Source organism: Cebus imitator, unplaced genomic scaffold (assembly GCF_001604975.1).
Source record: "Cebus imitator isolate Cc_AM_T3 unplaced genomic scaffold, Cebus_imitator-1.0 Scaffold310, whole genome shotgun sequence".
NCBI classification, from domain to species: domain Eukaryota; kingdom Metazoa; phylum Chordata; class Mammalia; order Primates; family Cebidae; genus Cebus; species Cebus imitator.
In genome coordinates this window covers 921,896-948,045 of record NW_016107625.1, presented here as the reverse complement: position 1 = coordinate 948,045, position 26,150 = coordinate 921,896, and the positions used below count along the sequence as shown (strand labels likewise).

The following is a 26,150-nucleotide window of genomic DNA, read 5'->3' as shown; positions in this document are numbered from 1 at the left end:
TGCACAATCTATAGTCTAACCATAGAAACAGAAATTTAACAAACAGACTCACAGTTAAGACTATAATTTTTGTGCTTGCGTTGGCAGCACATATACTAAAATTGAAATGATACAGAGAAAATTAGCATGGCCCCACTGTGCAAGGGTGACTAGCAAATTCATGAAGCATGTCATATTTAAATATATATATATATATATATGCATATATATATATGCATATATATATGCATATATATATATATGCATATATATATATATATATATATATATATATATAATTTCAAAATCTGTTCAGTATTAGTTTATCCCTGATAATATCCCTTATAATATCATCAATATTATCAGTATCTGATCATTTTAAACTTACAAAGTAGCATCTTCATATTGTTCAACCTAATATTAAGAAGGAAAAGAACAGAATGAGTTATATAAAATTCAAGCCTGGTCATACTGCACTCTGTTTAGTATTTTGAATTATGACCCACTCATTCAGTAAAGTTCAGGCTCCTTCACATGGTATAGAGGCTTTGTATGACTTGACCTCTCCTTTATTCTTTGAGCTGGGAGCTGGAACTAGTTTTAGTTTTCTGCAGCTCTCCTGTTATTTCATTCCTTTGATCTTTCTTCATGTTTCTTCTGGCTCCCATTCCCGTCACACCTAACTATCGTCTTTGCCCCTACTCGTAAGTGTTGCTAACAGGCAGTGACTTTCTAATTCATTTGGTATCCCCACTGCTTGTCTTCAGAGTCTATAGTAAGTGCTCAAGAAAAAGGATGTCAATAAGAGGTCAACTTTAATACCAGAATTTTACATGGAACAGAATTCATTACTGAAATCATAGGCAATTGCAAGGTTTTCATGTTTGCCTTGAGCACGACAGAATTCCTAGCACAAAGGTACTAGGCAACAAGTTTTTTAAATGCCTTTAATTTATTTAAAAACAGAATATTTACATTTGATTAACCTTTGCCAACAATAAATCAAATAAACCGTGTGGTTGCTTTCCTAGATTAGTCATTTTAAGATGGGTAGATCATCAAATCACGTTGAGAGTAGTCAGTGAACTCTTGCTGTAAATCCAAGCAGTTGCAGCTGTTCTGAATTTCCCCTGGAGGGATTTGAGAGACACAAAGTATAGACACAACAGGCATCTTGAGGACAGTGCTCTTTTGCAGAGATTGACTCTATTTCAATGAGTTAGGAATGATTAGCAGATTGAACATTATAGCTGGATAGAGGCCAAGGCTGAGGGCCAGATAACTTGAGCCAAAGTTCCAGCTATATTATTTTCATAAAAGGAGGAAACACTATCAAAATAGAAACACTGGAATATTTATGTGGGAGTATCTTATCATACATGTAAATATATGCACACAAATCCCCACCCTAACCCTGCACACATACACACATTTTCCTGTCTAAATATTATATCATTTCTTTGGAAAGAGAGAGGACAAAGAGCTCTAGAAATTCTTGAATGAAAACCAAAGCATTTGGAAATCTTGTTCTGTAAGCAGAGCTTAGCTGTTTTTTTTCCCCCAAAAAAATATCCTCAGTGGTACGTAATAATGGATTTGTAAGTTATAAGGAATTTGTACAACGTATTCCTGTTTGCTTTTTATGAAGGAATATTGCTAGCATGTTGACACTGGTTCCATCAACTTAAGCTGGAGAATTTGTAACTGTTGCCTAAATTAGGCTAGTTTGTTTCATTTTCTATTGAAAGAGGCAGATATTCAGCTCCGATAGTACATCTTCCCATCTATCACAGTTATAACAGGAAAACACATAAAATTAAACTATTGGTGTGAAGCATCACACACCCCCTAAGTCAGTGTGTTGTGTTCCTTAGAAATACTCATAAAATATAACCAGTAGTCAAGAATTGTCAAGATAAGGATTGTGACCAATTTCTGCTTATTGTTGTAAGATCTTATCTTTCTCTTCTTCTTTCCCCCAGCCCCATTGTAAGAGACTCTGTCCAATAAAAATGGTAGGTGAACAAAGGAAAAACATTTAACACCTGCTAACTGAGTCATGATCGTCAAACACTGTTGCTCATGTAACCCTTAAAAAAAAAAAATCAAATTTTTACAAATCCCTTCTTGATTTTTAAATGGCCGTCTAAATTTTTTGGCAGGATTTTAAAAGATGGAATTCATAATAACATATTGACATTTTCAAATAAAATTATTATATCAGTTTCAAATATACCCACTGAAATCTAAATATTGTAGCAAATGTTTTTCTAGTATCCATTTGTTAACAAGCACATTTTTCAATACAGAAATTTTGCTGACTTCTTATTTTCTTAGTCCTATTCTACTTCTACATAATTCTATTCTGATGCAATATTTTTTTTCTAAAGCCTTCTATTGATCACAGAATTGTACTTCTTCACTACAAAAATTGTGGAAAAAATTGAAATTAATTTTTAAATGTTCTGTGACCGAAGTAGCTTCTAGACTGTGTTATTATCACAATTGCTAATTGTATATAATTTGTCATGCATGCTATACATTTTGATACTTTTTACACATAAAAATACTATTGAAAATTCATCTCTTAATCAGATACATTGTGAATTAGTTTATGTATCCATGGATTTCTATTATTCATTGTTAGGTTAAGAGAGCATACCACATCAATTTTATATCCTTTTTTCAGTTATATGGATGTTAGTGCTGAAAACCTTCTTCATATAAATATGTATATGGGAGTTGAAAAAGTTGTGTTACATTGATGTCACTCAATTCTTGGAGTTCCTCCTGAGTTGCATGCCAAAAATAACATCGGTTATCTATCATCAAAAATGTATCATAAATGATTTATTAGCTTACAAGTCCCTTAGGTCCTTTTCAACTTTATTGAAATTGAAGAATTTGAAACTTTTGACATGCAAAAGGAGTTGTTACACAATCATTACAGTCATTCACTTTCTCAATTTCCGGGAGGCCCTCCAAAAAGACTTTCCTAGGACTTGCTAAATGACTATATGTTAGTTTTAGTTATGCAAGATGAATAAGTTCTGGAGATACGCTGTAAAACAGTGTCTGTAGTTAAGAAAAGCTTCTTAAAGACCCTGCTTATTATTTTTTGGTTAAAGAAGGGTTTCCAAATGTCAAGCTTTTGAATCATGCTGAAGATTCTTCACCTCAGGGAAATGTATCTTAGTAAGATTTGAAGAGGTGAGAAGTACACATTTCTTTTGAAAAATAAAAGACAGGCAATTGCGCAAAGGTGCCATAGACACTTTCTCCAGCGTACTAATTTAGTTATATATGTATGTTGAGGTTCTGGAAGTTGATTCTTTTAAAACGATGCATTGCCACTTGCAAAGTCTTTGCGTTACATACATTCCTCGTTTGCAGAAGAGGAAACAGTTTTGAAGAATTTAAGTAGTTTTTCTAATGTCATTCAACTATAAAGAGGGAGAGTTCACTGTGGTCAAGTGGGCTTCATCCCTGGGATGCAAGGTTGGTTCAACATAAGCAAATCAATAAATGTGACCCATCACATAGCAGAATTAAAGACAAAAACTGCATGATTATTTCAATAGATGCAGGAAAGGCTTTTGATGAAATTCAATATTCCTTCATGTTCAAAACTCTCAATAGGGTCAGGCACGGTGGCTCACACCTGTAATCCCAGCACTTTGGGAGGCCGAGGCAGGTGGATCACAAGGTCAAGAGATCGAAACCATCCTGGCCATGATGAAATCCCATCTCTACTAAAAATACAAAAATTACCCAGGCATAGTGGCACGTGCCTATAGTCCCAGCTACTCAGGAGGCTGAGGCAGAAGAATTGCTTGAACCCAGGAGGCGGAGGTTGCAGTGAGCTGATATTGTGCCACTGCACTCCAGCCTGGTGACAGAGCAAGACCCCGTCTCAAAACAAACAAACAAACAAACAAAAAACAAAAACCTCTCAATAAACTTGGTATTGAAGAAGCATACCTTAAAATAATAAGAGACATCTGTGACAAATCCACAGCCAACATCATACTGAATGAGGAAAATACTTGAAAACCAGCTTAAGATAAGGATGTTCTCTCTCACCATTCCTATTAAACATAGCACTGGAAGTCCTAGCCAGGGCATTCAGGCAACAGAAAGAAATAAAGGGCATCCAAATAGGAAGAAAGGAAGTCAAACTATCCCTATTTGGAGATTACATGATTCTGTATCTAGAAAACCCTGTAGTCTCTGACCAAAAACTCATTCAGCTGATAAACAATTCCAGCAAAACTTCAGAATACAAAATCATTGTACAAAAATCAGGAATGTAATTTCATTTACATTGTACAAAAATCAGGAATGTAATTTCATTTACACAAGGAAAAAAATACATCCAGCCAGGGAGGTGAAATATCTCTACAATGAGAATGACAAAACACTGCTCAAAGAAATCAGAGATGACACAAACAGTGGGAAAACATTCCATTCTCATGGATAGGAAGAATCAATATTATTACAATGGCCATAGTTCCCAAAGCAATTTAAAGATGCAGTGCTATTCCTATCAGACTACCAATAACATTTTTCACAGAAGTAGAAAATACAATTTTAAATTCATATGGAACCAAAAAAAGATCCTGAAGAGTCAAGACAATACTAAGCAAAAAGAAAAAAGGTGGAGGCATCATGTAACCCAACTTCAACCTATACTATGGGGCTATAATAACCAAAATAGCATGGTACTGGTACAAAAACAGACACATAGACCAATGGAACAGAATAGAGAGCCCAGAAATAAGGCCACACACCTATAACCATCTGATCTTTGACAAAGTGAACAAAGACAAGATATGGGGAAAGGATTCCCTTTTCAATAAATTATACTGGGATAACTGGCTAGCCATATGCAGAAGATTGAAATTGCACCCCTTTCTTACACCATATACAAAAATCAACTCAAGAAGGATTAAAGACAAATATAAAACCCAAAACTAAAAAAATCCTGGAAGACAACCTCAGCAATACCATTCTGGACACAGGAATGGGCAAAAGTTTCATGAGAAAGACACCAAAAGCAATTGCAACAAAAGCAAAAACTGACAAATGGAATCTAATAAAACTTAGGAGCTTCTGCACAGCAAAAGAAACTATCACCAAAGTAAATATGCAACCTACAGAATAGGAGAAAATATTTGCAAACTCTTCATCTGACAAAGGCCTAATATTCAGGACGTATAAGGAACTGAAACAAATTTACAAGGAAAAAAGCAACCCCATTAAAAAGTGGGCAAAAGACATGAACAGACACTTTTCAAAGTCATACATGCAGCTAACAAGCATATGAAAAATGCTCAATACCACTGATCTTTAAAGAAATGCAAATCAGAACCACAGTGAGATATCATCTCATACCAGTCAGAATAGCTATTATTAAAAAGCCAAAAAAACAACAGATACTGATGAGATTGCTGAGAAAAAGGAACACTTACACAAGGGGGGTAGAAATGTAAATTAGTTCAACATTGTGGAAAGCACTGTGATGGTACCTCAAAGAGCTAAAAATAGAACTACCACTGGACCCAGCAATACCATTACTGGGTACATTCTCAAAGTAATATAGCCTACCATAAAGACACATGCATGTAAATGTTTACTGCAGCACTATTCATAATAACAACAATGTGGAATTAGCCTAAATGCCCATCAGTGACATGTTGGATAAAGAAAATGTGGTACATATACACCATGGTATACTATGCAGCCATGAAAAGGAATGAGATCATGTCCTTTGCAGGGACATAGATGGAGTTGGAAGCCATTATCCTCAGCAAACTAATGCAGGAACAGAAAACCAAACACCACGTGTTCTCACTTATAAGTGGGAGATAAATAATGAGAAGTTTGTGAACACAAAGAGGGAAACAATAGACACTGGGGACTACTTGAGGGCGAAGGGAAAGGGAAAGGAGAGGTTCAGAAAAAATAACTATTGGATACTAGGCTTAGTACCTGGTTGATGAAATAATCTGTACAACAAACCCTCACGACGTGAGTTTAATATAACAAACCTCCGCATGTACCCCTGAACCTAAAGTAAAAGTTAAAAAAAGTGGTGGAGTTAGCCTGCAAACCCAGATATCTGACCCCAGAGTTCATACTGTTACTTGCAATTTATCCATAGCACTCATTGCTCAGTCATTATCCATCGAAGAAATGATCCAGAAATATTTTGCTGCTATTTCCAGGTTATATTTTAAATAAACAGTTATTTCTAAATTGTAGCTTAGTATTCTCAGTGTCTGGTTCCACAGGGCCTGCATGGGTTTGGTGTTCACTAAATGTTAGGTGTTTAGCCAAGTTTGGATGATAGCCAATTTAGCAATTTGAAAATGATATCCCATGCTAGAGGAAATCAGGCTATGCTTGTTCAAATTGCCCATCATTCCAAACTCATTGAAAACATGGTGTGCCTTGTAGTGTGCTAAGTCCTGCCTGCTCATATCATATATAGTTACGTATTGCTGTTGGCGGCATGAATCCTGATTCTGTCACCTACTGCGTTTTTCTGGGCAGTTTTTGATCTCTATGGCCATGAGTTTCCTAGTCTATAAAATGTGACAAATAATAGTAGACTCATGGTAAACATTAAATAAGATAATGTATGTAAAAGCTTACTAAAGTCCTAGGGATGTAGTAAGTGCTGATTGGCATACATTGCTGTGCTCTATCGATGATGGTTCTCTATAGCAGGGGTTCCCAACCCCTGGGCCATGGACAGGTACTGGTTTGTGACCTGTTAGGAACAGTGCTGCATAGCAGGAGGTGCGTGGCAGGTGAGCAAGCCTTACCACGTGAGCTCTGCCTCCTGTCAGATCAGTGGCAACATTAGATTCTCATCAGAGAGTGAGCCCTATTGTGAACTGCACGTGTGAGGCATCTAGGTTGCATGCTTCTTATGAGAATCTAATGCCAAATGATCTGAAGTGGAAGTTTCATCCTGAAACCATCTCAAATCCTAGTCAGTGGAAAAATTGTCTTCCACAAAACCAGTCCCTGGTACCAAAAAGGTTGGGGACTGTTGCTCTACAGGAAGAAATTTTGCTCCCTCCCCAGGGGACATTTAGCAATGTCTGGAGGAAATTTTTGTTGTCATAGTTGGAAAGAACTACTATTATCTAGCAGATAGCAGGCGAGAATTCTGCTAGACACCCTACAATACCCCACACCTTTGATAATACAAGCATCAATAATACTGAGGTTAAGAAACCCTTCTCTATATTAACAGATTGGATTAGTACATTAAAATATGATTTGCAAAACACTACTGTAATTCTTTTTAAAAACTTTTAGAAGAAATATCAAATTCTGGCTGGGTGCGGTGGCTCAAGCCTGTAATCCCAGCACTTTGGGAGGCCGAGGCTGGTGGATCACGAGGTCAAGAGATTGAGACCATCCTGGTCAACATGGTGAAACCCCGTCTCTACTAAAAATACAAAAACTTAGCTGGGCATGGTGGCACGTGCCTGTAATCCCAGCTACTCAGGAGGCTGAGGCAGGAGAATTGCCTGAACCCAGGAGGCGGAGGTTGCGGTGAGCCGAGATCGCGCCATTGCATTCCAGCCTGGGTAACATGAGTGAAACTCCGTCTCAAAAAAAAAAAAAAGAAATATCAAATTCTGTGATTCTGCTAGGGTTGAATGATCTCTTGGGTATGATCATTGTAGCATCTTGTGCTCCAGACACCCCAAGTTGTTAGTGGCTCCTCAGTCACTTCAAGCCCTTTCATGGATCCATGCTTGTGCAGTTTTGTTCCCTTTGCCTAGAATATCCTATGTCTTGTGTGTGTGTTCATTTCTTACTAGACCACAGGATTTACAACAAATTCATTTCTATTACGCCTTTCATCTCATCCCTTGTCCCTTAGATTTATAGCCGTAACACAGCTAGACCTGAAATTTGGGGCTCATAGGTATCTTCTCTCTGTTCTCACTTACCATATAGTATTATAATGTTTGGTAGATTTTCTTTTCTCTAATATTCTATGAATTCCTTTCTGGCAAGATTATGTGTCCTGTATTTTTTATAGCGTCTGCTAAACAGCATATGGATGTGGAGAAAGCATTAATAAATTTTTGGTGAATGAATGAAGGAGTAAACAAATAAAATGAGGTGCATTTTAAAATACTAGAGCACAGCATATGGGACTCTGCTTGGTTCCCAACTTCCTGGGAATTTTCCATTCCTTTTTTGGAGAAGTGAAGGTGAACAAGTCTACTGACCCTGGGAAGCACTGGCTTAGTATCAAAGTAAGCCATCTGGAAGGCTGAGTTCAACAATAGGAAGTGGCTAATCACACATTTATCTCTTTTATGTTATCTGGTTACTAAGATTCTTTCCAAATGTTTTCCTAAAACCATGGTAGTGCATGTGTGTGTGTTTAAAGCTATTTGCATACGTTGATGGTTGGGGGTAGTGTGTTTTAATTCATGCAAGAATGCAAGACATAGCATTCAGGTACTATAGATTTTTACCATTTAAACAAGCTATTTAACAAATCCACAAATGAAACCATTACTACCATAGGTGGCTATATTGGTCTGTTCTCACACTGCTAATAAGGATATACCTGATACTGCATAATTTACAAAGGAAAGAGGTTTAATTGACTCACAGTTCTACAGGGCTGGTGAGGCCTCAGGAAACTTAGAATCATGGCAGAAGGGGAAGCAAACACAACCTCCTTCATGTAATGGCAGCAAGGAAAAGTGCTGAGCGAAAGGGGGGAAATCCTCTTATGAAACCATCAGATCACATAAGAACTCACCGTCACAAGAACAGCATGAGGGTAACTGCCCCCAGGATTAAATTACCTTCCACCAGGTCCCTCCCATGACATGTGGGGATTATGGGAACTACAATTTAAGATGAAATTTGGGTAGGATCTCAAACCATATCAGTGGCATAATGTTTTCCATTAAAACTTGAGGAATACAAATGTGAAAATATGGAAGCAGTTATATGAAAGTAAACCGTGAGCTATAGAACAAGGTATAAAAAATTTGAATTCATATTATATATGAAATATTTAAGACAAAATCATAAATACTAATAAAGCAAGTTTACTCTATGCTGTAATTTAATATTCAAAACAAAGAAAGTTGCTTTATTGTTTGCATGCCATATCGTTGTTCATTTGGAAAATCCAAAGGTATCAAAAACGCTAACATTAATAGAATAGATTTGCAAGGTGGTAAGATAGTTTAAAATTAATAAAATTTGTTATGGAGAAACATTACACTTTTAAAAATGTGATAAAATTCTATGTATACTAACAAGAAAAAAATATGTTTCCTAAGAATAATTTGAAAGAAAATTATGTGACCATGATGAGGAACTGTAAAAAGCTGTAAAAATTTTACTGATATTGATACATGAATAAGGGCTGGGCACGGTGGCTTATGCCTGTAATCCCAGCTGTTTGGGAAGCTGAGGTGGGAGAATTGCTTGAGCTTGGGAGTTTGAGACCAGCCTGGGCAATGTTGTAAGACCCCATCTCTAGAAAAAATACAAAAATTAGCTGGGCATGGTGGTGTGCGTCTGTGGTTCCAGCTGCATGGGTGGCTGAGGCAGAAGAATCACTTGAACCTAGGAAGTGGAGGTTGTAGTGAGCCAAGATCATATCACTGTACTCCAACCTGGGAAACAGAGCAAGACCCTGTCTCAACAGAAAACAAAATAGAAACAAAAACAAAATAAAAAAAAAACTTCTGTATGAATATCAATTTATGGATTTATACAGGAAGAATTGCCCTTTCCAGGGCAATTATAATACTTATGTATATTTTTCATCATATTCTATTTCATGTATCAAAGTGTCCGTAAAGCAATACCAATATGTCATGAAGACATATCCCTGACATCCAACCAAGCCTGTCTCTGTAGTGACCAGGATATACCAATCTCCAAAATGTAGTTTCTTACAGACCAATATCTCTAATGAACATAGATGCAAAAATCCTTACCAAAATACCAGCAAATCAATCCAACTGCACATCAAAAAGACACTTCACTTTAATCAAGTGGGTTTCATCCCAGGGATGCAGAGATGGTTCGACATACGTAATTTAATAAATGCGATTCAGTACATATACAAAATTAAAAACAAAACCATGTGATCATCTCAATAGATGGGAGAAAAGCATTTGATAAAAATCCAGCATCTCTTTATAACAATAACCCTTAGCAAACTAGGCATAGAAGGAACATACCTCAAAATATAAAAGTCATATATGACAAACATGCAGTCAACATTATACTAAATGTGAAAAAGTTTAAAGCTTTCCCCTTAAGAACTGGAGCAGGACAAAGATGGCCATTTTCAACACTTTATTCAACATAGTACTCGAAGTCCTCACCAGAGCAATCAGGAAGAAGAAATAAAGAGCATCCAAATTGGAAAAGTGGAAGTCAAACTCTCGTTGATGCTGATATGACTTTATATCTAAAAAACACTAAAGACCCCTTCAAAAGACTCCTAGATTTGATCAGTGAATTTAGTAAAGTCTCAGATTATAAAAATCAGCGTACACAAATCAATAGCACTGCTCTGCATGAATAACCACCACGCTGACAGTCCAATCAATAATTCAATCCCTTTTACAATAGCAACAAAAAAACAAATGTCCTAGGAATATACTTAACCAAGGAGGTGAATGATCTCTACAAGGAGAACTACAAAGCACTGATGAAAGAAACCATAGATGACACAAACAATGGGAAAACATCCCATGCTTATTAATTGGAAAAATCAATATAAGGAAAGTGACCAGACTGCACAATGCAATGTACAGATTCAATGCAATTCCTATCAAAATAACAATGTCATTTTTCACATAATTTAAAAAAATCTTAAAATTCATATGGAACCAAATAAGAACCCAAAGAGCCAAAGCAAAAAGAACAAATATAGAGGCATCACATTAACTCAACTTCAAATTACACTACAAAGCTATAGTAATCAAAACAGTATAACACTGATATAAAAGTAGACATATAGACCAAGGTAACAGAATAGAGAACCCAGGAATAAAGCTAAATACCTACAACCAACTGATGTTCAACAAAGCAGACAAAAATATACACACTGGGGGAAAGGATACCCTATTCAATAAATGGTGGTGGGAAAATTGGATAGCCATATGTAGAAGAATTAAACCGAATCCGTTTCCCTCACCATATAAAAAAATTAAAATGGATTAAAAACTTAAATCTAAGATCTAAAACACTAAAAATTCTACAATAAAATATATATACTGCATATATATAAATATAAATAAAGAAATGTATAATCATATCACTGTACTCTAACCTGGGCAACAGAGCAAGATCCCATCTCAAAACAAAACAGAATAGAAACATAAACAAAACAAAAACAAAACAAACCTCTATCAATAAGAATACCAGTTTATGAATTTATATATAAATATATATTTATAATAAATTATATGTGGTATATATGTTATATAATTATATACAATAATTATAAATATATATGTGGTATATATATATTATAAATATACACACACCATGAAATATGATATATAAATATATATATATATATATATATATACACACAACATGGAATATTATTCATCCATAAAATAAATGAAATAATGTCTTTTGCAGCAACTTTGATGGAACTGGAGGTCATTATCCTAAGTAGTATATATCCTATACCACATATATATTTATTATAAATATTTTATATTTATTATAAATATAATTATATATGATATACTTATAATAAATATAGATGTCATATTATGTATATTTTATGTATAATTATATAATATAAATATATGTGGCATATGTATTTATTATAAACATATAAATATATATGTGATATATATTCATATAAATATATATATATACACACCACGGAATACTATATGTAAATATATATATACACCATGGAATACTACTCAGCATAAAATAAATGAAAGAATGTCTTTTGCAGCAACTTTGATGGAACTGGAGGCCATTATCCTAAGTGAAGTAATTCAGGAATGGAAAATCAAATAGTGCATGTTCTCCCTTATAAGTGGGAGCTAAGCTGTGGGTATGCCAAGGCATATAACGTGGTATAATGGACGTTGAAGACTCAGAAGTGGGGAGAGTGGGAGGGAAATGAGGGATAAAAACAACTACCTAGTAGTTTTTTATAATAGTGTATCATATACACTATTTGAATGATGTGTACACTAAAATCCCAGACTTTATCACTATATAATGCATCCATGGAACAAAAAACCAGTTGTACCCCTAAAACTGTTGAAAAAAATTTTTATGAAATTCACATAAGAAAATTACAAATGGGCGATAAACATAAGTAAATATGCACAATGTCATTAATCATGGATGAATACAAATTAAAATGAAAATATTTCTGAGCCCTAATATTGGCAAACATCTATTGATACTTTCCTCTGTAATTAAGGATGTAGGTAAATAGGAAGTTTCATACAATGATGATGGAAGTATAAGTTGGTGAATCCTTTATGGAGCATGATTTTTACATTTTTATGAAAACATTAAAAATTCATATTATTCACCTCATTAATTTTTTAGGAATCAACCATTAAAGAAAAAATAAAAATCCTTTAAAAATGCAATTTCTCTACTTTGAATATTTCAAGATGTACCTTGATGTTTTTCTTTTTTTGAAAACATTTTTTATTATAAGAAAATAAAATTACTTATAATAGATATATTTCCAATATTTATATTCTCTATAGTCCCCTAGTCCTTTATCTACACATACGTAACCATATTTTTCAAATATTGGAATTATAGTATACATAATTTGTAACTTGCTTTCTTTTTCTGACAATGTAACAGGAGCATTTTCAATATTCATAGTCTTTAAAGAAACAATTTTTGAATGGCTATATGACTATTTCATCATTTGTAAATATTGTCTTTTATTTAGCTAACCTACCACTATTGGACAGTTACTACCATCATAATGGAGTAGTGAATATCCCTTTATCTTTGCTCTAGTCTCTGATTTAACTCTTAGAAATAAATTCTAAAAGTTGAAAGTACCAAGTAAAGACATGTAAATGTTTTTAAGCCTTTTGATGCCCGCCAACAAACTGTTCTTTCTCCAATATCCATAACAGTACAGGTTTAAAGAAACTTCATCAATATTGTGTTGCAGGTATGATGTATGAAAAAGTATGTCTCATTTAATTTTATACCATTTCATTTACAAGTAGGATTAATCACTTTAATACATTCATTTTCCATTTTCTTTTTTGAACTATCTGTTCATGACCTTTGCCTATTTTCCTTTGAATGTATTTGTTTTTTATTACTATTAAAGTACTTTCATCATCTAACATATTTCTCATGTATAAAAAACAGTACCTTGATATTTTTCTTCCCTGTCTTCTGCTTTTAAAAAATGTTTTTAATTTCATTTTTTCTTTTGAAATGATTATAGAGTCACATGCAATTTTAAGAGGGAGTATAAAGAGATCCTCTAAATCCTTTTCTGCTTTAAAGGATATCCTCTATATCTTTTTCCCCAATGGTAACAGCTTGAGGTACTATAGTGCAGTATCTCGAACAGGATATTGACATCGATGTGGTTACAATACAGAACATTTCTACCACCACAAGAATCCTTTTGTTTCTCTTTTAGAGCCGCAGTCACTTCCTGCCAACCCATAGCCACCACCTCCACCTTTAACCTATTGCAACCACTAATGTATTCTCTTTTTCTATAATTTTGTCATTTCACAAATGTTATATAAATGGAACTATGTAGAATGTGACATTTTGAGCCTGGCTTTTTTCACACGGCATAATTCTCTAGAGATTTTTTCAGATGGTTGTGTGTACCAATAATTCATTTCTTTTTATTGCTGAGTAGTATTTCATAGTATAAATGTACCACAGTTTAACTATTTGCTTCTTGAAGGACATCTGGATTGTTTCCAGGTGTTGGCTTTTATGAATAATGCTGCTATAAACATTTGTGTGTAGGTTTTAATGTGAACAAAAGTCTTTACTTCACTGGGCTAAATGCCCAGGAGTGTAATTGTGGGATTGTACAGTAGTTGCATATTTTTTGTTTAAGAACCTGCCAAAATGTTTTCCAGAGTGACTGAACTACTTTACATTTCCATCAGAATTGTATGAGCTATCCAGTTTCTCTGCATCCTTGGCAGCACTTGGTGTTGTCACTATTGTTTATTTAACTATTCTGATAGGTGTGTTGTGATGACACATTTTAGTTTTAATTTGCATGTCCCCAGTGACTAATGTTAAACATCTTTTCATACATTTATTTGCCATCTGTATCTTTTCTTCAGTGAACTGTCTCTTCATGTCTTTTGTCCATTGTCTAACTGTTGTGTCTGCTTTTCTACTTTTAAGTTATGAGAGTTCTTTATATAGTCTACATATTAGACCTGTGTCAGATATTTAGGTTGCAAATATTTTCTTCCATTCTGTGGGTTGACTTTTTAATTATTCTGTGGAGGCTTTTACAGAGCAAAAAATTTTTAAGTTTGAAGTCCATGTATCAACTTTATTTCTATGAATTGTGCTTTTGGCGTCAAGTTTATGAACTTTTTGCCTAATGCTGGTTCCTGAAGATTTTCTCCTATGTTTGTTTCTAAAAGTTTTATAGTTTTATATTTTAAACTTAAGTCCATGATATTTTGACTTAATTTTTGTATAAGTTTTGAGACTTAGGTCAAGGTTAATTTTTTGTACTTACAGATATCTGATTGTTTCAATACCATTTCTTGAAAAGGCTGTCTTTCCTCTATTAAATAGTTTTTGTACTTTGGTTAAAAATCAGCCAGGTGTAGATAACGGTGCAGCAAACCACCGTGGCACAGGTATACCTATGTAACCTGCACGTTCTAAACATGTATCCCAGAACTTAAAGTATAAAAAAAAATCAGCCAGGCACATTAGTTTACCTCTATTTCTGGATTGCTCTTTTGTATTGTTGATCTATCAATCACATAGTCTTGATTACTTTAGATACATAAGTCTTTAAAGCAGGTAGACTAATTCCTTCTACTGTATTCTTCTTTATGATAATTGTCTTAGCTAATTTTAATTTATTTGCCTTCCCATATAAATTTTAGAATAATATTGTCTACATTTTTAAAAATCTTGTTGGGATTTTCCTAGGAGTTGTATTGTATCTATATATTAATTGTGGAAGAATTGACATTTTTACTATGTTGAACTTTTCAATCCATAAACATGATATGTCAATATAGATATTTGATTTCTTTTATCAGTATTGTACAAAGTTTTGTACATCCTTTGTTACATTTCTACCTAAATGCTTTATTATTTTTGAGCAATTGTAAATAACTATAAACATATTTTCAAATTCAGTGTCCACATGCTCACTGCTACTACATAGAAACAATTGATTTGTATTTGTTTTCCTTGTATCCTGCAACCTTGCTCAACTTACCTGTTCTAGGATGGTTTTGGTTATTTGCTTTTGGTAGATTCCTTGAAATTTTTCATAAGGAGAATCACATCACTTACAAATAGGTACACTTTTTTATTTCTGCCTTTCTAATCTGAATAAATTTTATTTCATTTCCTTGCCTTACTATTATGGTTAGAACTTCCAGCACTGTTTTAAAGAAGAATTACTTTATTTCCAATCATGAGGAAAAAGTTCCATCATTAAGAATAATATTATTTGTGGCTCATGCCTGAAGTCTGAACACTTTGGGAAGCCGAGGTAGGCAGATTGCCTGAGTCCAGGAGTTTAAGGCCCAGGCTGGGCAATGTGGTGAAACCCCACCTTTACAAAAAATACAAAAATTAGTCAAGCATGGTGGTGCACACTGGTAGTCCCAGCTATTTGGGCAGCGAGGTGGGAGGATCACTTGAGCACAGGAGGTCAAGGTTGCAGTGAGCCGTGATTGTGCCACTACACTCCAGCCTCAGCGAGAGTGAGAACCTGCCTAAAAATAATAATAATAATATTTATATGGTTTTGAGGTTGCTCTTCATTGAGTTGAGTAAATTCTCTTCTTTACTACTTTTCTGAGAGTTTTTTCTCATAAATTGTTGACAATTTCTTGTTGAATGTGAGGTAGAGAAGTGAAGAAAGAAAAAACCCAAAGCCAACTATGCCTGAATTTTGCTCATAAGTTACCACTCTTTATAGGACTCAAAGGGAAACACATTTGACAATAAACACCAAACTACACTCAGAATCTTTTCTCCTTCCTAGCTGCTAAGATCAAGGGTCATTAGGGTCAACATACAACAATTCTCTCTTTCCTTAGGACAGACTGACATTCAGCAAGTATGCAACAATGCAGTTGTAAAAGTTGTCAAAATCCTGAAATACTTATGTGCTGGTCGGTAAATTGCTATTGTTCAAGTGCTTTGAGCGACTCTTTGCTGATCTGACCCCATTAGCAGACCCACTGGCCTATCCTACAATCTAGCATCTGTAAAGGTAACATCTATCAGATAAGTTGATATGCAGAACCTTGCTTTGCTGCTACAGCTGATGTCTGATCTAAGTTATCAACAATCATGCCATTCAATTCGGAATGAATCATACCATTCAATTCAGTAATTTTTTGAATGTTATGCCTGCCATGGATGGAGTTTTCCCCCAGAAGACTCTCAAATTATTCACGCAAATAGACTTCTGTTGGACCTACACAAGTCTGAATTCCAGGGATGGATCTACTGTAGGTTCAAATTGAAACCCTGTTGCATTAAAGTTCACAGACCTTCATATTTAAATAATTATCCATTGGTAATTTTTAAACCTGTTAATGCCCAGTGAAAATGAAGAGTACAATAATTCATGTACTTTTAATCCTGATAATGGGAATATAAAATAGTTCAATAATCAACTCATGAGTTTAAAAAGTTAATATTCTTTTGCCTAAGAAAAATTTTTTTAAATGGATCAAAGATTTAAGGGAACAAAATGATTAGAAAAGAGCTCTTCAAATTTGTAAAAAATTAGAATCAACCTAACTATCAAACATTAAGAGTAGTTAAATCAAACTTGCTTAGTAATTTTTATTCTCTTTCTTATATGATTCTGAGTGATTAGCTATTTTAGAAAAGAAAAGTAAGGTTAAAGATACTCCTAAAAACTCTCCAGAGGGCCTCTCCTAAAAGTATTTGCCAATGAAATTTTAATTATAAAACTCAGGATGATATCACCTTTGTTGCCCAGATGGTAAACACTTTAAGACAATAAAGAATACAGAGTTTTCAACAAAAAAAGGTTTTACTTAAATATTCTCTATGGGGCCGGGCGCAGTGGCTCACACCTGTAATCCCAGCACTTTGGGAGGCCGAGGTGGGTGGATCACGAGGTCAAGAGATTGAGACCATCCTGGTCAACATGGTGAAACCCTGTCTCTACTAAAAAGCCTGTAGTCCCAGCTGCTCAGGAGGCTGAGGCAGGAGAATTGCCTGAACCCAGGAGGTGGAAGTTGCAGTGAGCCGAGATCGCGCCATTGCACTCCAGCCTGGGTAACAAGAGTGAAACTCGTCTCAAAAAAAAAAAAAAAACAAATTCTCTATGTAGCTAGTTATATTGATGTGTGAATATATGTGTGTATTTTTGAGTGTATATGTGTGCATACACATATATTGATCCCCAACATATGACAGTTACTTTGCTGTTGTATCCTCTTTTGTACATAGTCCTTTGAGGGTTTTGTTTTTTGTTGTTTGATAGACTTGTCCTGATCCACCAATTATCTCCTAGCAAGTTTGAGCATGTGCTTACGTTTGCAATACGGCATCCTTTAGTTAGGGTCCCGTATCCTGCCATGGCACCACACCAGGGTTCAAATTCGCAAGTTTGTCCAGATAGCCTGTACTGTAGCCAAATGAGCTAACCAGTCACAGGGAGAATGTCAGGCTGCTAATGCATTCTATACAGATACAGATGTACAGAATTCAGGGCAGTTGAAAATCTTCTTATCTAATTCACTGAGGAAAATAGAAAGGATCTTGGCTGCCTCATAAAAAGAAAGTTCCTATATGCACACCCGGGTCCTTGTCTTATTTTTGAAAACATTGGTTCAACATGGAGAAATCACATTCTCTTCTAGAACAGTGTATTTGTATGTTCAAAATCTTAGCACAACTCTTTGTAGGAACAGATTCCTTATTCAGATCAAATCCATAAAGTAAAAAAGAGTATGGGAACCCAGAGATTTGCTTGGTTTCTTACCTGTATATAGCAGAAAGTAGAGCCTTGGTGTTGTACAACTAGAGGGGATGCCATTTATTCACATAAATAGGCATCCTTGAAGTTGTGAAGGGCACAGCCTAAATGCAGCTCATGCAGCTGACCTAAAACTATACTCTTTAAAGTGATTCTTTAACTTTTAAAGATGAATCGTACCAGGAAACAAAGGCTCCTTATATTTATCAGGGTTTAAAAAGGTAATCTAAGACATGTATAAGAAGAAATTTTATAAAATGTAAGTGACTGTCTTATATGTATTAATACTAAAATAGTCATCTAAGGAATTGATATTTAATGGCTAACATATATATTAGAGAGTGGAGTTTTTTGTGTGTTTTACAAATTCCTAACTGATAGGCATTTTAATTTACTTCAGTCAAAGAATTGCATGGTCAGCTGAAGAAAAATCTAATGTTAATACAGCGTGATAATTTCAAAAATCACACTTCCAGTAATAGTAGCTGATAACCGCCAAGATGTTTCTGAAAAGAGAAAGCAGTTATTTTAACAACAACAAAAAAAAACAATTAAGAAATAATATTTGGTACATTTCCAGGAAGGAAACATCTCATATTAAAAAGGGAAAACAGTTTATAGCCTTTATGAAGACTTGTGAAACTTGTTCAAACCAAAGATTTATTTCATTTTTTCAAACTTTTGCTTGGTTTGGGATGAGGAATTTTCCCCCTTGGGAATCAAGGAAGTTGATTACACCTCTCCCACTAGAATTGTGCAATGCCTTTAAATAGTTCTCCTGAAGTCTGTTTTTCATTATCATTATGAATTTCACAATACATTTCCAAATGTACTTTTGGGTATTTTTATCCAAAACTCTGTTCTCCTGTGTTTTAAACTCTTGATTATTCAAAATATATTGGAAAGTAATATTATAAGATTAGTTCCTTATCATGCAGTATTATTTTAAAGAATCATTTATAAAATCTGTAGCCAGAATCTGACCATTCATATGGAGGATTTCTTTAAGTTGCTTTTTAGTAGTAGTCTATTTATGGAATCATCTTATGTTAGCCTTGGAAAGATTATAGACATCCTTACTTGTAACTTCTGTATATTGTAGTAAAAGAAAAGAAAAAAAATGTCGCTTTTCAAGTGACTCCATAGCTTGTTGGTGGAAGAGCCAAGATTGTAACTCAGTTGTCTTGACTCCAAGTCTACTGTCCTTTCAATTCATTTTGTTGTTAGTTTTCCTGACCTTACTACTCTCCTTGCACACCAAGCCCACCCTCCACACTCCAGCAGAGCTTGTTTCCGTTTTCCCTCCTTTGATTGAGTGGCTGCCAGTTCAGGCAATTGGCTAGACAATGGCTGGGTCAAGTAATTGGAACTCTCCTTGAACATACAAGAGCATACTTCCCACCAAGGGAATGACAAAACTGTCACAAAAAGTGTGATGTGTACCAGTGCAGAGGTGTGGGCAGTGTGCTCTGTGGGTCCTGAGAGAATGCAACAAAATCTGTCTGAAGTTAGAGAAGCTGTAAAGAATGAGTGAGTTTTGAAAGATGCTGGAGATTCACTCAGGACGGGAGGGCAGAAATGCAGAAGTGGAAGAGAGGAAAGGGAAAGAAAGGAAGGTAATATTTACCAAGCACCAGAGCATCTATCTGGCACAACAAATCTATAAAAGAAGTATAATTATCTCTTTTATGGTTGAGAAAATGAAGGGTTGGGGACATTGTTCTAACATTTCCCAAATACCAAGAACATGCCAGGCATTGTTACTTGACTCACATGATTTCAATTAATCCTAACCATAAAAAAAATATACAAGGGATGTACTACTCCTATTATGTATGAAGAAACCGAGTCACAGAGTAATGAAGTAAATTGCTGAAATTCCCTGAAAATATGATGGGAGCTGGGGGAAGGAAATAGGAAAAAACTAGGCACTACTTGATCCTGAAGTAGGTTCTAACCAGCATATGATATGCACTGGTTCGTTGCAGCTGCAGAGGAAGGAAGGTTGTAGACAGATAAAGATGTCTTTATATTCTAGGCTAAAGAGAGAGGAGCTTATCCGGTTGGTACAGATTTTAGTTAGAAAATGATTTGACTGAATTTATAGTCTTGAAAAATGTTCAGATTGCAACATCTCAAATGGATTGAAGAGTAGAGGTAAGGGAGAAGGACTAGTAAGGAGGATGTTGTAAAAAACCAGAAGAGAGATGATGAGGTCACATCTAAGATAAAAGTGATGTAGGAGATTTTCAGGGAATAATGGCCAAAGAACATAAGTTTTATTTAGACATTGAAGGAGATAGAGGAAAATCAAAGTGGTCTCCAAGGTCAGAGAGCCAATAACCATGAAATGGAATCCATGATTTAAAACTAGGCATGGTGGCATGTGTCTGTAGTCCTAGTTATTAGGGAGGTTGAGGTGGGAGGTTTGAGAGTTTGAGCCCAGCCTGGGTAAAAGAGCAAGATGGTGTCCCCAAACAAACAAACAACAAAACAAAATGTATGATTTGAGACAACACTCTATTTTATATATAACTTCGTCTGCTTTTTTTTTTGAGATGGAGTCTCACTCTGTTGCCCAGGCTGGAGTGCAGTGGCACGATCTTGGCTCATTGCAAGTTCTGTCTCCCAGGTTCAAGTGATTCCCCTGTCTCAGCTCCCTGAGTAGCTGAGATTACAGGTGTGCACCACCATACCCAGCTAATTTTTGTAATTTTAGTAGAGATGAAGTTTCACCATATTGGCCAGGCTGGTCTTGAACTCCCGACCTCAGGCGATCCTCCTGCCTTGGCCTCCCAAGGTGCTGGGATTACAAGCATGACCCGCGGTGCTGGCCCTAACTTGGTTTACTTTTGGTTTTACCCACATAATACCTATTCATTGTAACAAAACTAGAAAATGTAGATCAGCAAAAATGAACAAGCCTGAAAGCCTGATAATTCTACCACGAATATGTACCTTGTATAACCATAAGGATCATTTCCTTCAAGTCTCATATATTAAATATGTATTTATAAGCAAAATAGAATCATACAACACATACGGTTTTTTGAAATATGCTTTTAAAAACAGTTAACTACATAATTGAATGATTTTTTTATGTCAAGATTTGTATTTTTCTGGCTAATAATTTATTGGATGGATGTATCATAAGACTTTAACAAACCCCTGTCTCTAGATGTTTATCTCCTATGCTGTGCAATAATAAATAACATTTATGCATACATTTTGCTTACTTGCTAATATTACTTGGGAAAAATTCTTGAAAGTGAAATGCTGTAGTTAAAGAGAAAGCTCCAATTGAAGCTTTTGGTGTCTACCCTCAGGTTGCCCTACAGAAAGTTTGCCATGCTCTCAACAGAATAGAAGAGAACATGTTTGCCCACAGGCTGCTGGCACTAGCCATTCACATCCTTTTAAAATTTTGTCACATTTTTTAAAAATTGCGACATTTAAAGGTAGCCATTAATTCACATTTAAAAATATCATTGAAGATAAACAGTTTGTCCTAGGATTGTTGGCTACATTTTTTCCTTGGTACATTTCCAGTTCTTGTTCCTTGTGAATTGTTCTATTGAAGTGTTCATATTTTTTATGTATTAGAGCTTTTTGTGTATTTTCTATTCCTCCTTAAGATAGTAATTTGTTTGCCTCATCAAGATAATTTCACATATTTATTTTATTGTTTTTTATTTTTTGGGGTTTTTTTTTAGACAGGTTCTTGCTCTGTAGCGCAAGTTGGAGTGTTGTAGTTTGATCTCAGCTCACCGCAACCTCCACCACCCAGGCTCAAGCTATCCTCCAGCCTTAGCCTTCCAAGTAGCTGAGGCTACAGGCACACGCCACTCTGCCTGGCTAATTTTTACATTTTTTGTAGAGATGGAGTTTTGTCATGTTGCCCAGGCCAGTCTTGGACTCCTGAACTCAAAGTGATCCACCTGCCTTAGCTTCCCAGAGTGCTAGGATTATGAGTGTGTCCAGCCAATTTCAAATATTTAACATATCTTTGTACATTCAATTATTTTTAACTTGTCTATCTAGCTTATTTTAGGTTTGTATCTTATCAACAGTATTAAATTCACTCTTTATTTCCAATAACTGATAAAATATCCCCACATAAATGCACATTGCTTGGTTGCAACTGTTCTTTAATAATAAAATGTACCCTGGGACTGTACCACATTTAATTGGCTCAACTGAGCATTGCAAGTCTGTTGATTCCACAATTTCTCTATTATTAAATTTCTGAAATTTAAATTATTTTACAGATGCATAAGTCCAGAGGGATTAAGTTACAAATTCAAAACTACATTGTCTATGCAGAGGAGAGATTTGAAGCAAGGTTAATTAGATTCTGCTTTTAATCTTTTTTTTCCTAAGCCTAGGAAGAGCAGGATCTTTAGTTCTTTTTTTTTTCAAAGGACCTAATTTCTGTCAGTAGGATTATGTCCTTCAGGCTCTACACTTTCTCCTCATCCTTTCTCAAGGTCTTTGAACAGAAACAATGGGCTAAGTGCTTTTTGCATACCTGCAGTTATTCTCCTTTGCTACAAGAGGGGCTGGGACTGGGTGGTAGAGGTGAGCTGCATAGGATGGGGGAGATGGGCTGTAGGTACATCACCCTTTTCAAGGTTGTTTATCTGTTGAGGATCATTGATTCCTCCTAGTGACTTAATATACGTTGCTATTTTGAACTTCCCTACAAATCAGCCCAGACATTTCATTCCGTGTTGTGTTGTATTTGAAACTAATTGTGGGACACAAGAGGCCAACTTCATACCTTGCAAATAACAAATGACATCATTCTTTAAAAAAAAAAAGTTGGTTTCTCTTTTTGCTTTAATTATATTACCATTTCTTTTTCATTTTCTTGTTGTTGTTGCTGCTGTTGAGACAGAGTTTGCTCTTGTTGCCCAGGCTGAAATGCAGTGGTACAATCTCGGCTCACTGCAACCTCCACCTCCTGAGTACAAGTGATTCTCCTGTCAGCCACCTGAGTAGCTAGGATTATAGGTGCATGCTACCATGCCCAGCAAACTTTTTTTTTTTTTTTTTTAGAGATGGGATTTTGTCATATAGGTTAGTCTCAAACTCCTGACCTCAGGTGATCCACCCACCTCAGTCTCCCAAAGTGCAAGGATTACAGGCGTGAGCCACCACACCCAGCCTATATTACTATTTTTATGGAAAGCTATTGTTTGGGTGTCTCTCCCTTGTTAATTTCAAACGTTTTGTTAATTACCAGCTGATATGCCACATAACATGGACTTCTCTGGCTTGTCTGCCCACAGCTTGCCCATCAGGGACATACAAACCTGAAGGTTCACCAGGAGGAATCAGCACTTGCATTCCATGTCCTGATGAAAATCACACCTCTCTACCTGGAAGCACATCCCCTGAAGACTGTGTCTGCAGAGAGGGATATAGAGCATCTGGCCAGACCTGTGAACGTGAGTCTCCCACTGTTGGAAAATGGGAAATATAAAAGCGGATTTTTCTGAGAGAAATAGTGCTGGTATTTGCATCCAACTCATTTAGAATGATCTTTAATGTTCTTTTCTCTAATCATATTTTTTGGGGGGATGATTTGCTTTTATAACATTCTTATCATGGAACACATCCCTATCCTGCGCCAGAGAAAGGAGAACTGAGATGCTAGGAATAACAACACCTTGAAATCAGAAAGGCTTAGCACTTGGAAAACATTTAAAATTCATCAAAAAAAAAGAAAAACTACAATTTTAACAACAAATTTGAATAAAAATGAGCTCATTTTGGCTCTGGTGATAGTCACATTTATCTTTGAAATAATCTATTTTTATAAGTAAAAGAGTCTCAATATTATTCATATCAAAAATTAAAAATATTTAAATAGTGTATACCATGTGCAGGAAGCTGTGGCTCTTGGAGTTTGTAACACATATACTTTGCTAACTTTATTTGTTCTTTATTTTGTTCTACCTTAGTCAAGAGGGAAATATCTAATGACATATAAAGTTCTAGAAGTATAATATCTCATATTCCTGTAGATATCAAAATAATTTTTTTTTTTGAGACGGAGTTTCGCTCTTGTTACCCAGGCTGGAGTGCAATGGCGCGATCTCGGCTCACCGCAACCTCCGCCTCCTGGGTTCAGGCAATTCTCCTGCCTCAGCTTCCCGAGTAGCTGGGATTACAGGCACGCGCCAGCATGCCCAGCTAATGTTTTGTATTTTTAGTAGAGACGGGGTTTCACCATGTTGACCAGGATAGTCTCGATCTCTTGACCTCGTGATCCACCCACCTCGGCCTCCCAAAGTGCTGGGATTACAGGCTTGAGCCACCGCGCCTGGCCCAAAATAAAATTTTTTAAAGCTTAAAAAATAATATTTAGTTTGTATTTAAAATTTAATCAGAAGTTAGTACCTAATAGGAATCAGATATAAGGGTTCTTCTTCCAAATATGTACTTGAAAATCCAAATGCCGTAAATGGAAATGCTATAGGCAATTGACACGTGCATAAATTCCCCCTTGAACAACAAAAAAAATTTTTTTTAAAAAAACAGGATATGTCATAGACGAAAGGCTAACTTGGCTTTTTTATTTTATTTTTGTAAATGTAAGTTGTCCACTGCCCTGCCCTGAAGCCTCCTGAAAATGGTTACTTTATCCAAAACACTTGCAACAACCACTTCAATGCAGCCTGTGGGGTCCGATGTCACCCTGGATTTGACCTTGTGGGAAGCAGCATCCTCTTGTGTCTACCCAATGGTTTGTGGTCCGGTTCAGAGAGCTACTGCAGAGGTATGCAGACTGCCAGTTTACATTGTTTGTTCATTGTCTTGCTTGATTTCTTTGATTTAAACTCTAGTGAACCAGTCAATTCTTCATTTCTTTTTGGATTTCATAGACCACACACTACAGAAAGAAAAAAATTATAAGAAATTTGAAATTGAAACTACCAAGTTCAATTGACCACATAATTGTAAACTATGCCTTTTATATCCCTTTTATGAACAAGCAAGAAAAAAGGTTTGCCTGGGAAGTAAAGGGACAGGTAACCCCAAACCTCAAATTTCAAGCCTCCAAGGCATGGTGTAAAGGAGAGTTTAGAATAATCACAGTGGAAACTTTGATGCCTCCTGGAATTGTAGGGTTTAAGGAATCACACAAGTATCCTACAATAGAAGCAGTTAGCCAACTTGTAATCTCCAGCCTTCACTTGGGCAAGACTACCTGTTACAGAAAGTAGAGAATTTGCCAAAGTGAGAGCCCAAGGAGTCTACCCAGGCCAATAGAAAGTGGGCACCACCAATAGAAGCTGAGGCTCCCATGTCAAATACAGAGAAGCAATAATAATAATAATAAAATAATGCCTCAATCTGCCTCCACTTGCCATCTCCAGGACCTACTTTCCTGCTTCTTATAATTCTCACACAACCAACTTCCTAAGGTTTACAAGTAGGATTGGAAGGGGAGGATATTTAAGAAAAGGTAAGAGGGGGCAAGTCAAGGGACTTCAGGGCCTCTACCAGAATCCCTGCCCATAAAGTTTCTCAATACAGTATCTGCTCCCTACCTAAGGTTGCCAGATGAAACACAAGATGCCAGTTAAATTTGAATTTTGGATAAACAAATAATATTTTAGTATATGTATGTCTCCTGCAAGATTTGGAACCTACTTATACTAAAAATTTATTTGTTGATTTTCTGAAATTTAAATTTAACTGGATGTCCAATTTTGTTGGTTTGTGTTTTACTAAATCTGGCAACGTCACTCCCACTACATCCCCTAGTCATTTTTTTGGCAGAACACTTTGCTGAGGACTTGACTGCTCCAAAACCCTACACATCAGCTGGACCACTGGATTAAGATAAGCAGTTCTGTCTTCTGGTCTTTTCTTGGCATCCATATTCATAAGGGAAAACCACCTATTCATGACTTCA

At 35.6% G+C, this 26,150-nt stretch overlaps 1 protein-coding gene and 1 non-coding gene across 3 annotated transcripts in view; both read left to right on the top strand.

Moving 5' to 3' along the window:
- Positions 1-26,150, top strand: part of SVEP1 (sushi, von Willebrand factor type A, EGF and pentraxin domain containing 1) — a 210,982-nt gene that overhangs the window by 40,362 nt on the left and 144,470 nt on the right. For both annotated transcript variants that reach the window (XM_037729541.1, XM_017503374.2), the window contains exons 4-5: positions 23,515-23,673; positions 24,828-25,007. In XM_037729541.1, coding sequence (XP_037585469.1) covers positions 23,515-23,673; positions 24,828-25,007 — 339 coding nt within the window. The remainder of the gene's footprint in view (positions 1-23,514; positions 23,674-24,827; positions 25,008-26,150) is intronic.
- LOC119467616 lies at positions 72-180 on the top strand. Its single transcript, XR_005196156.1, has one exon. It is a non-coding gene; the product is annotated as a U6 spliceosomal RNA (small nuclear RNA).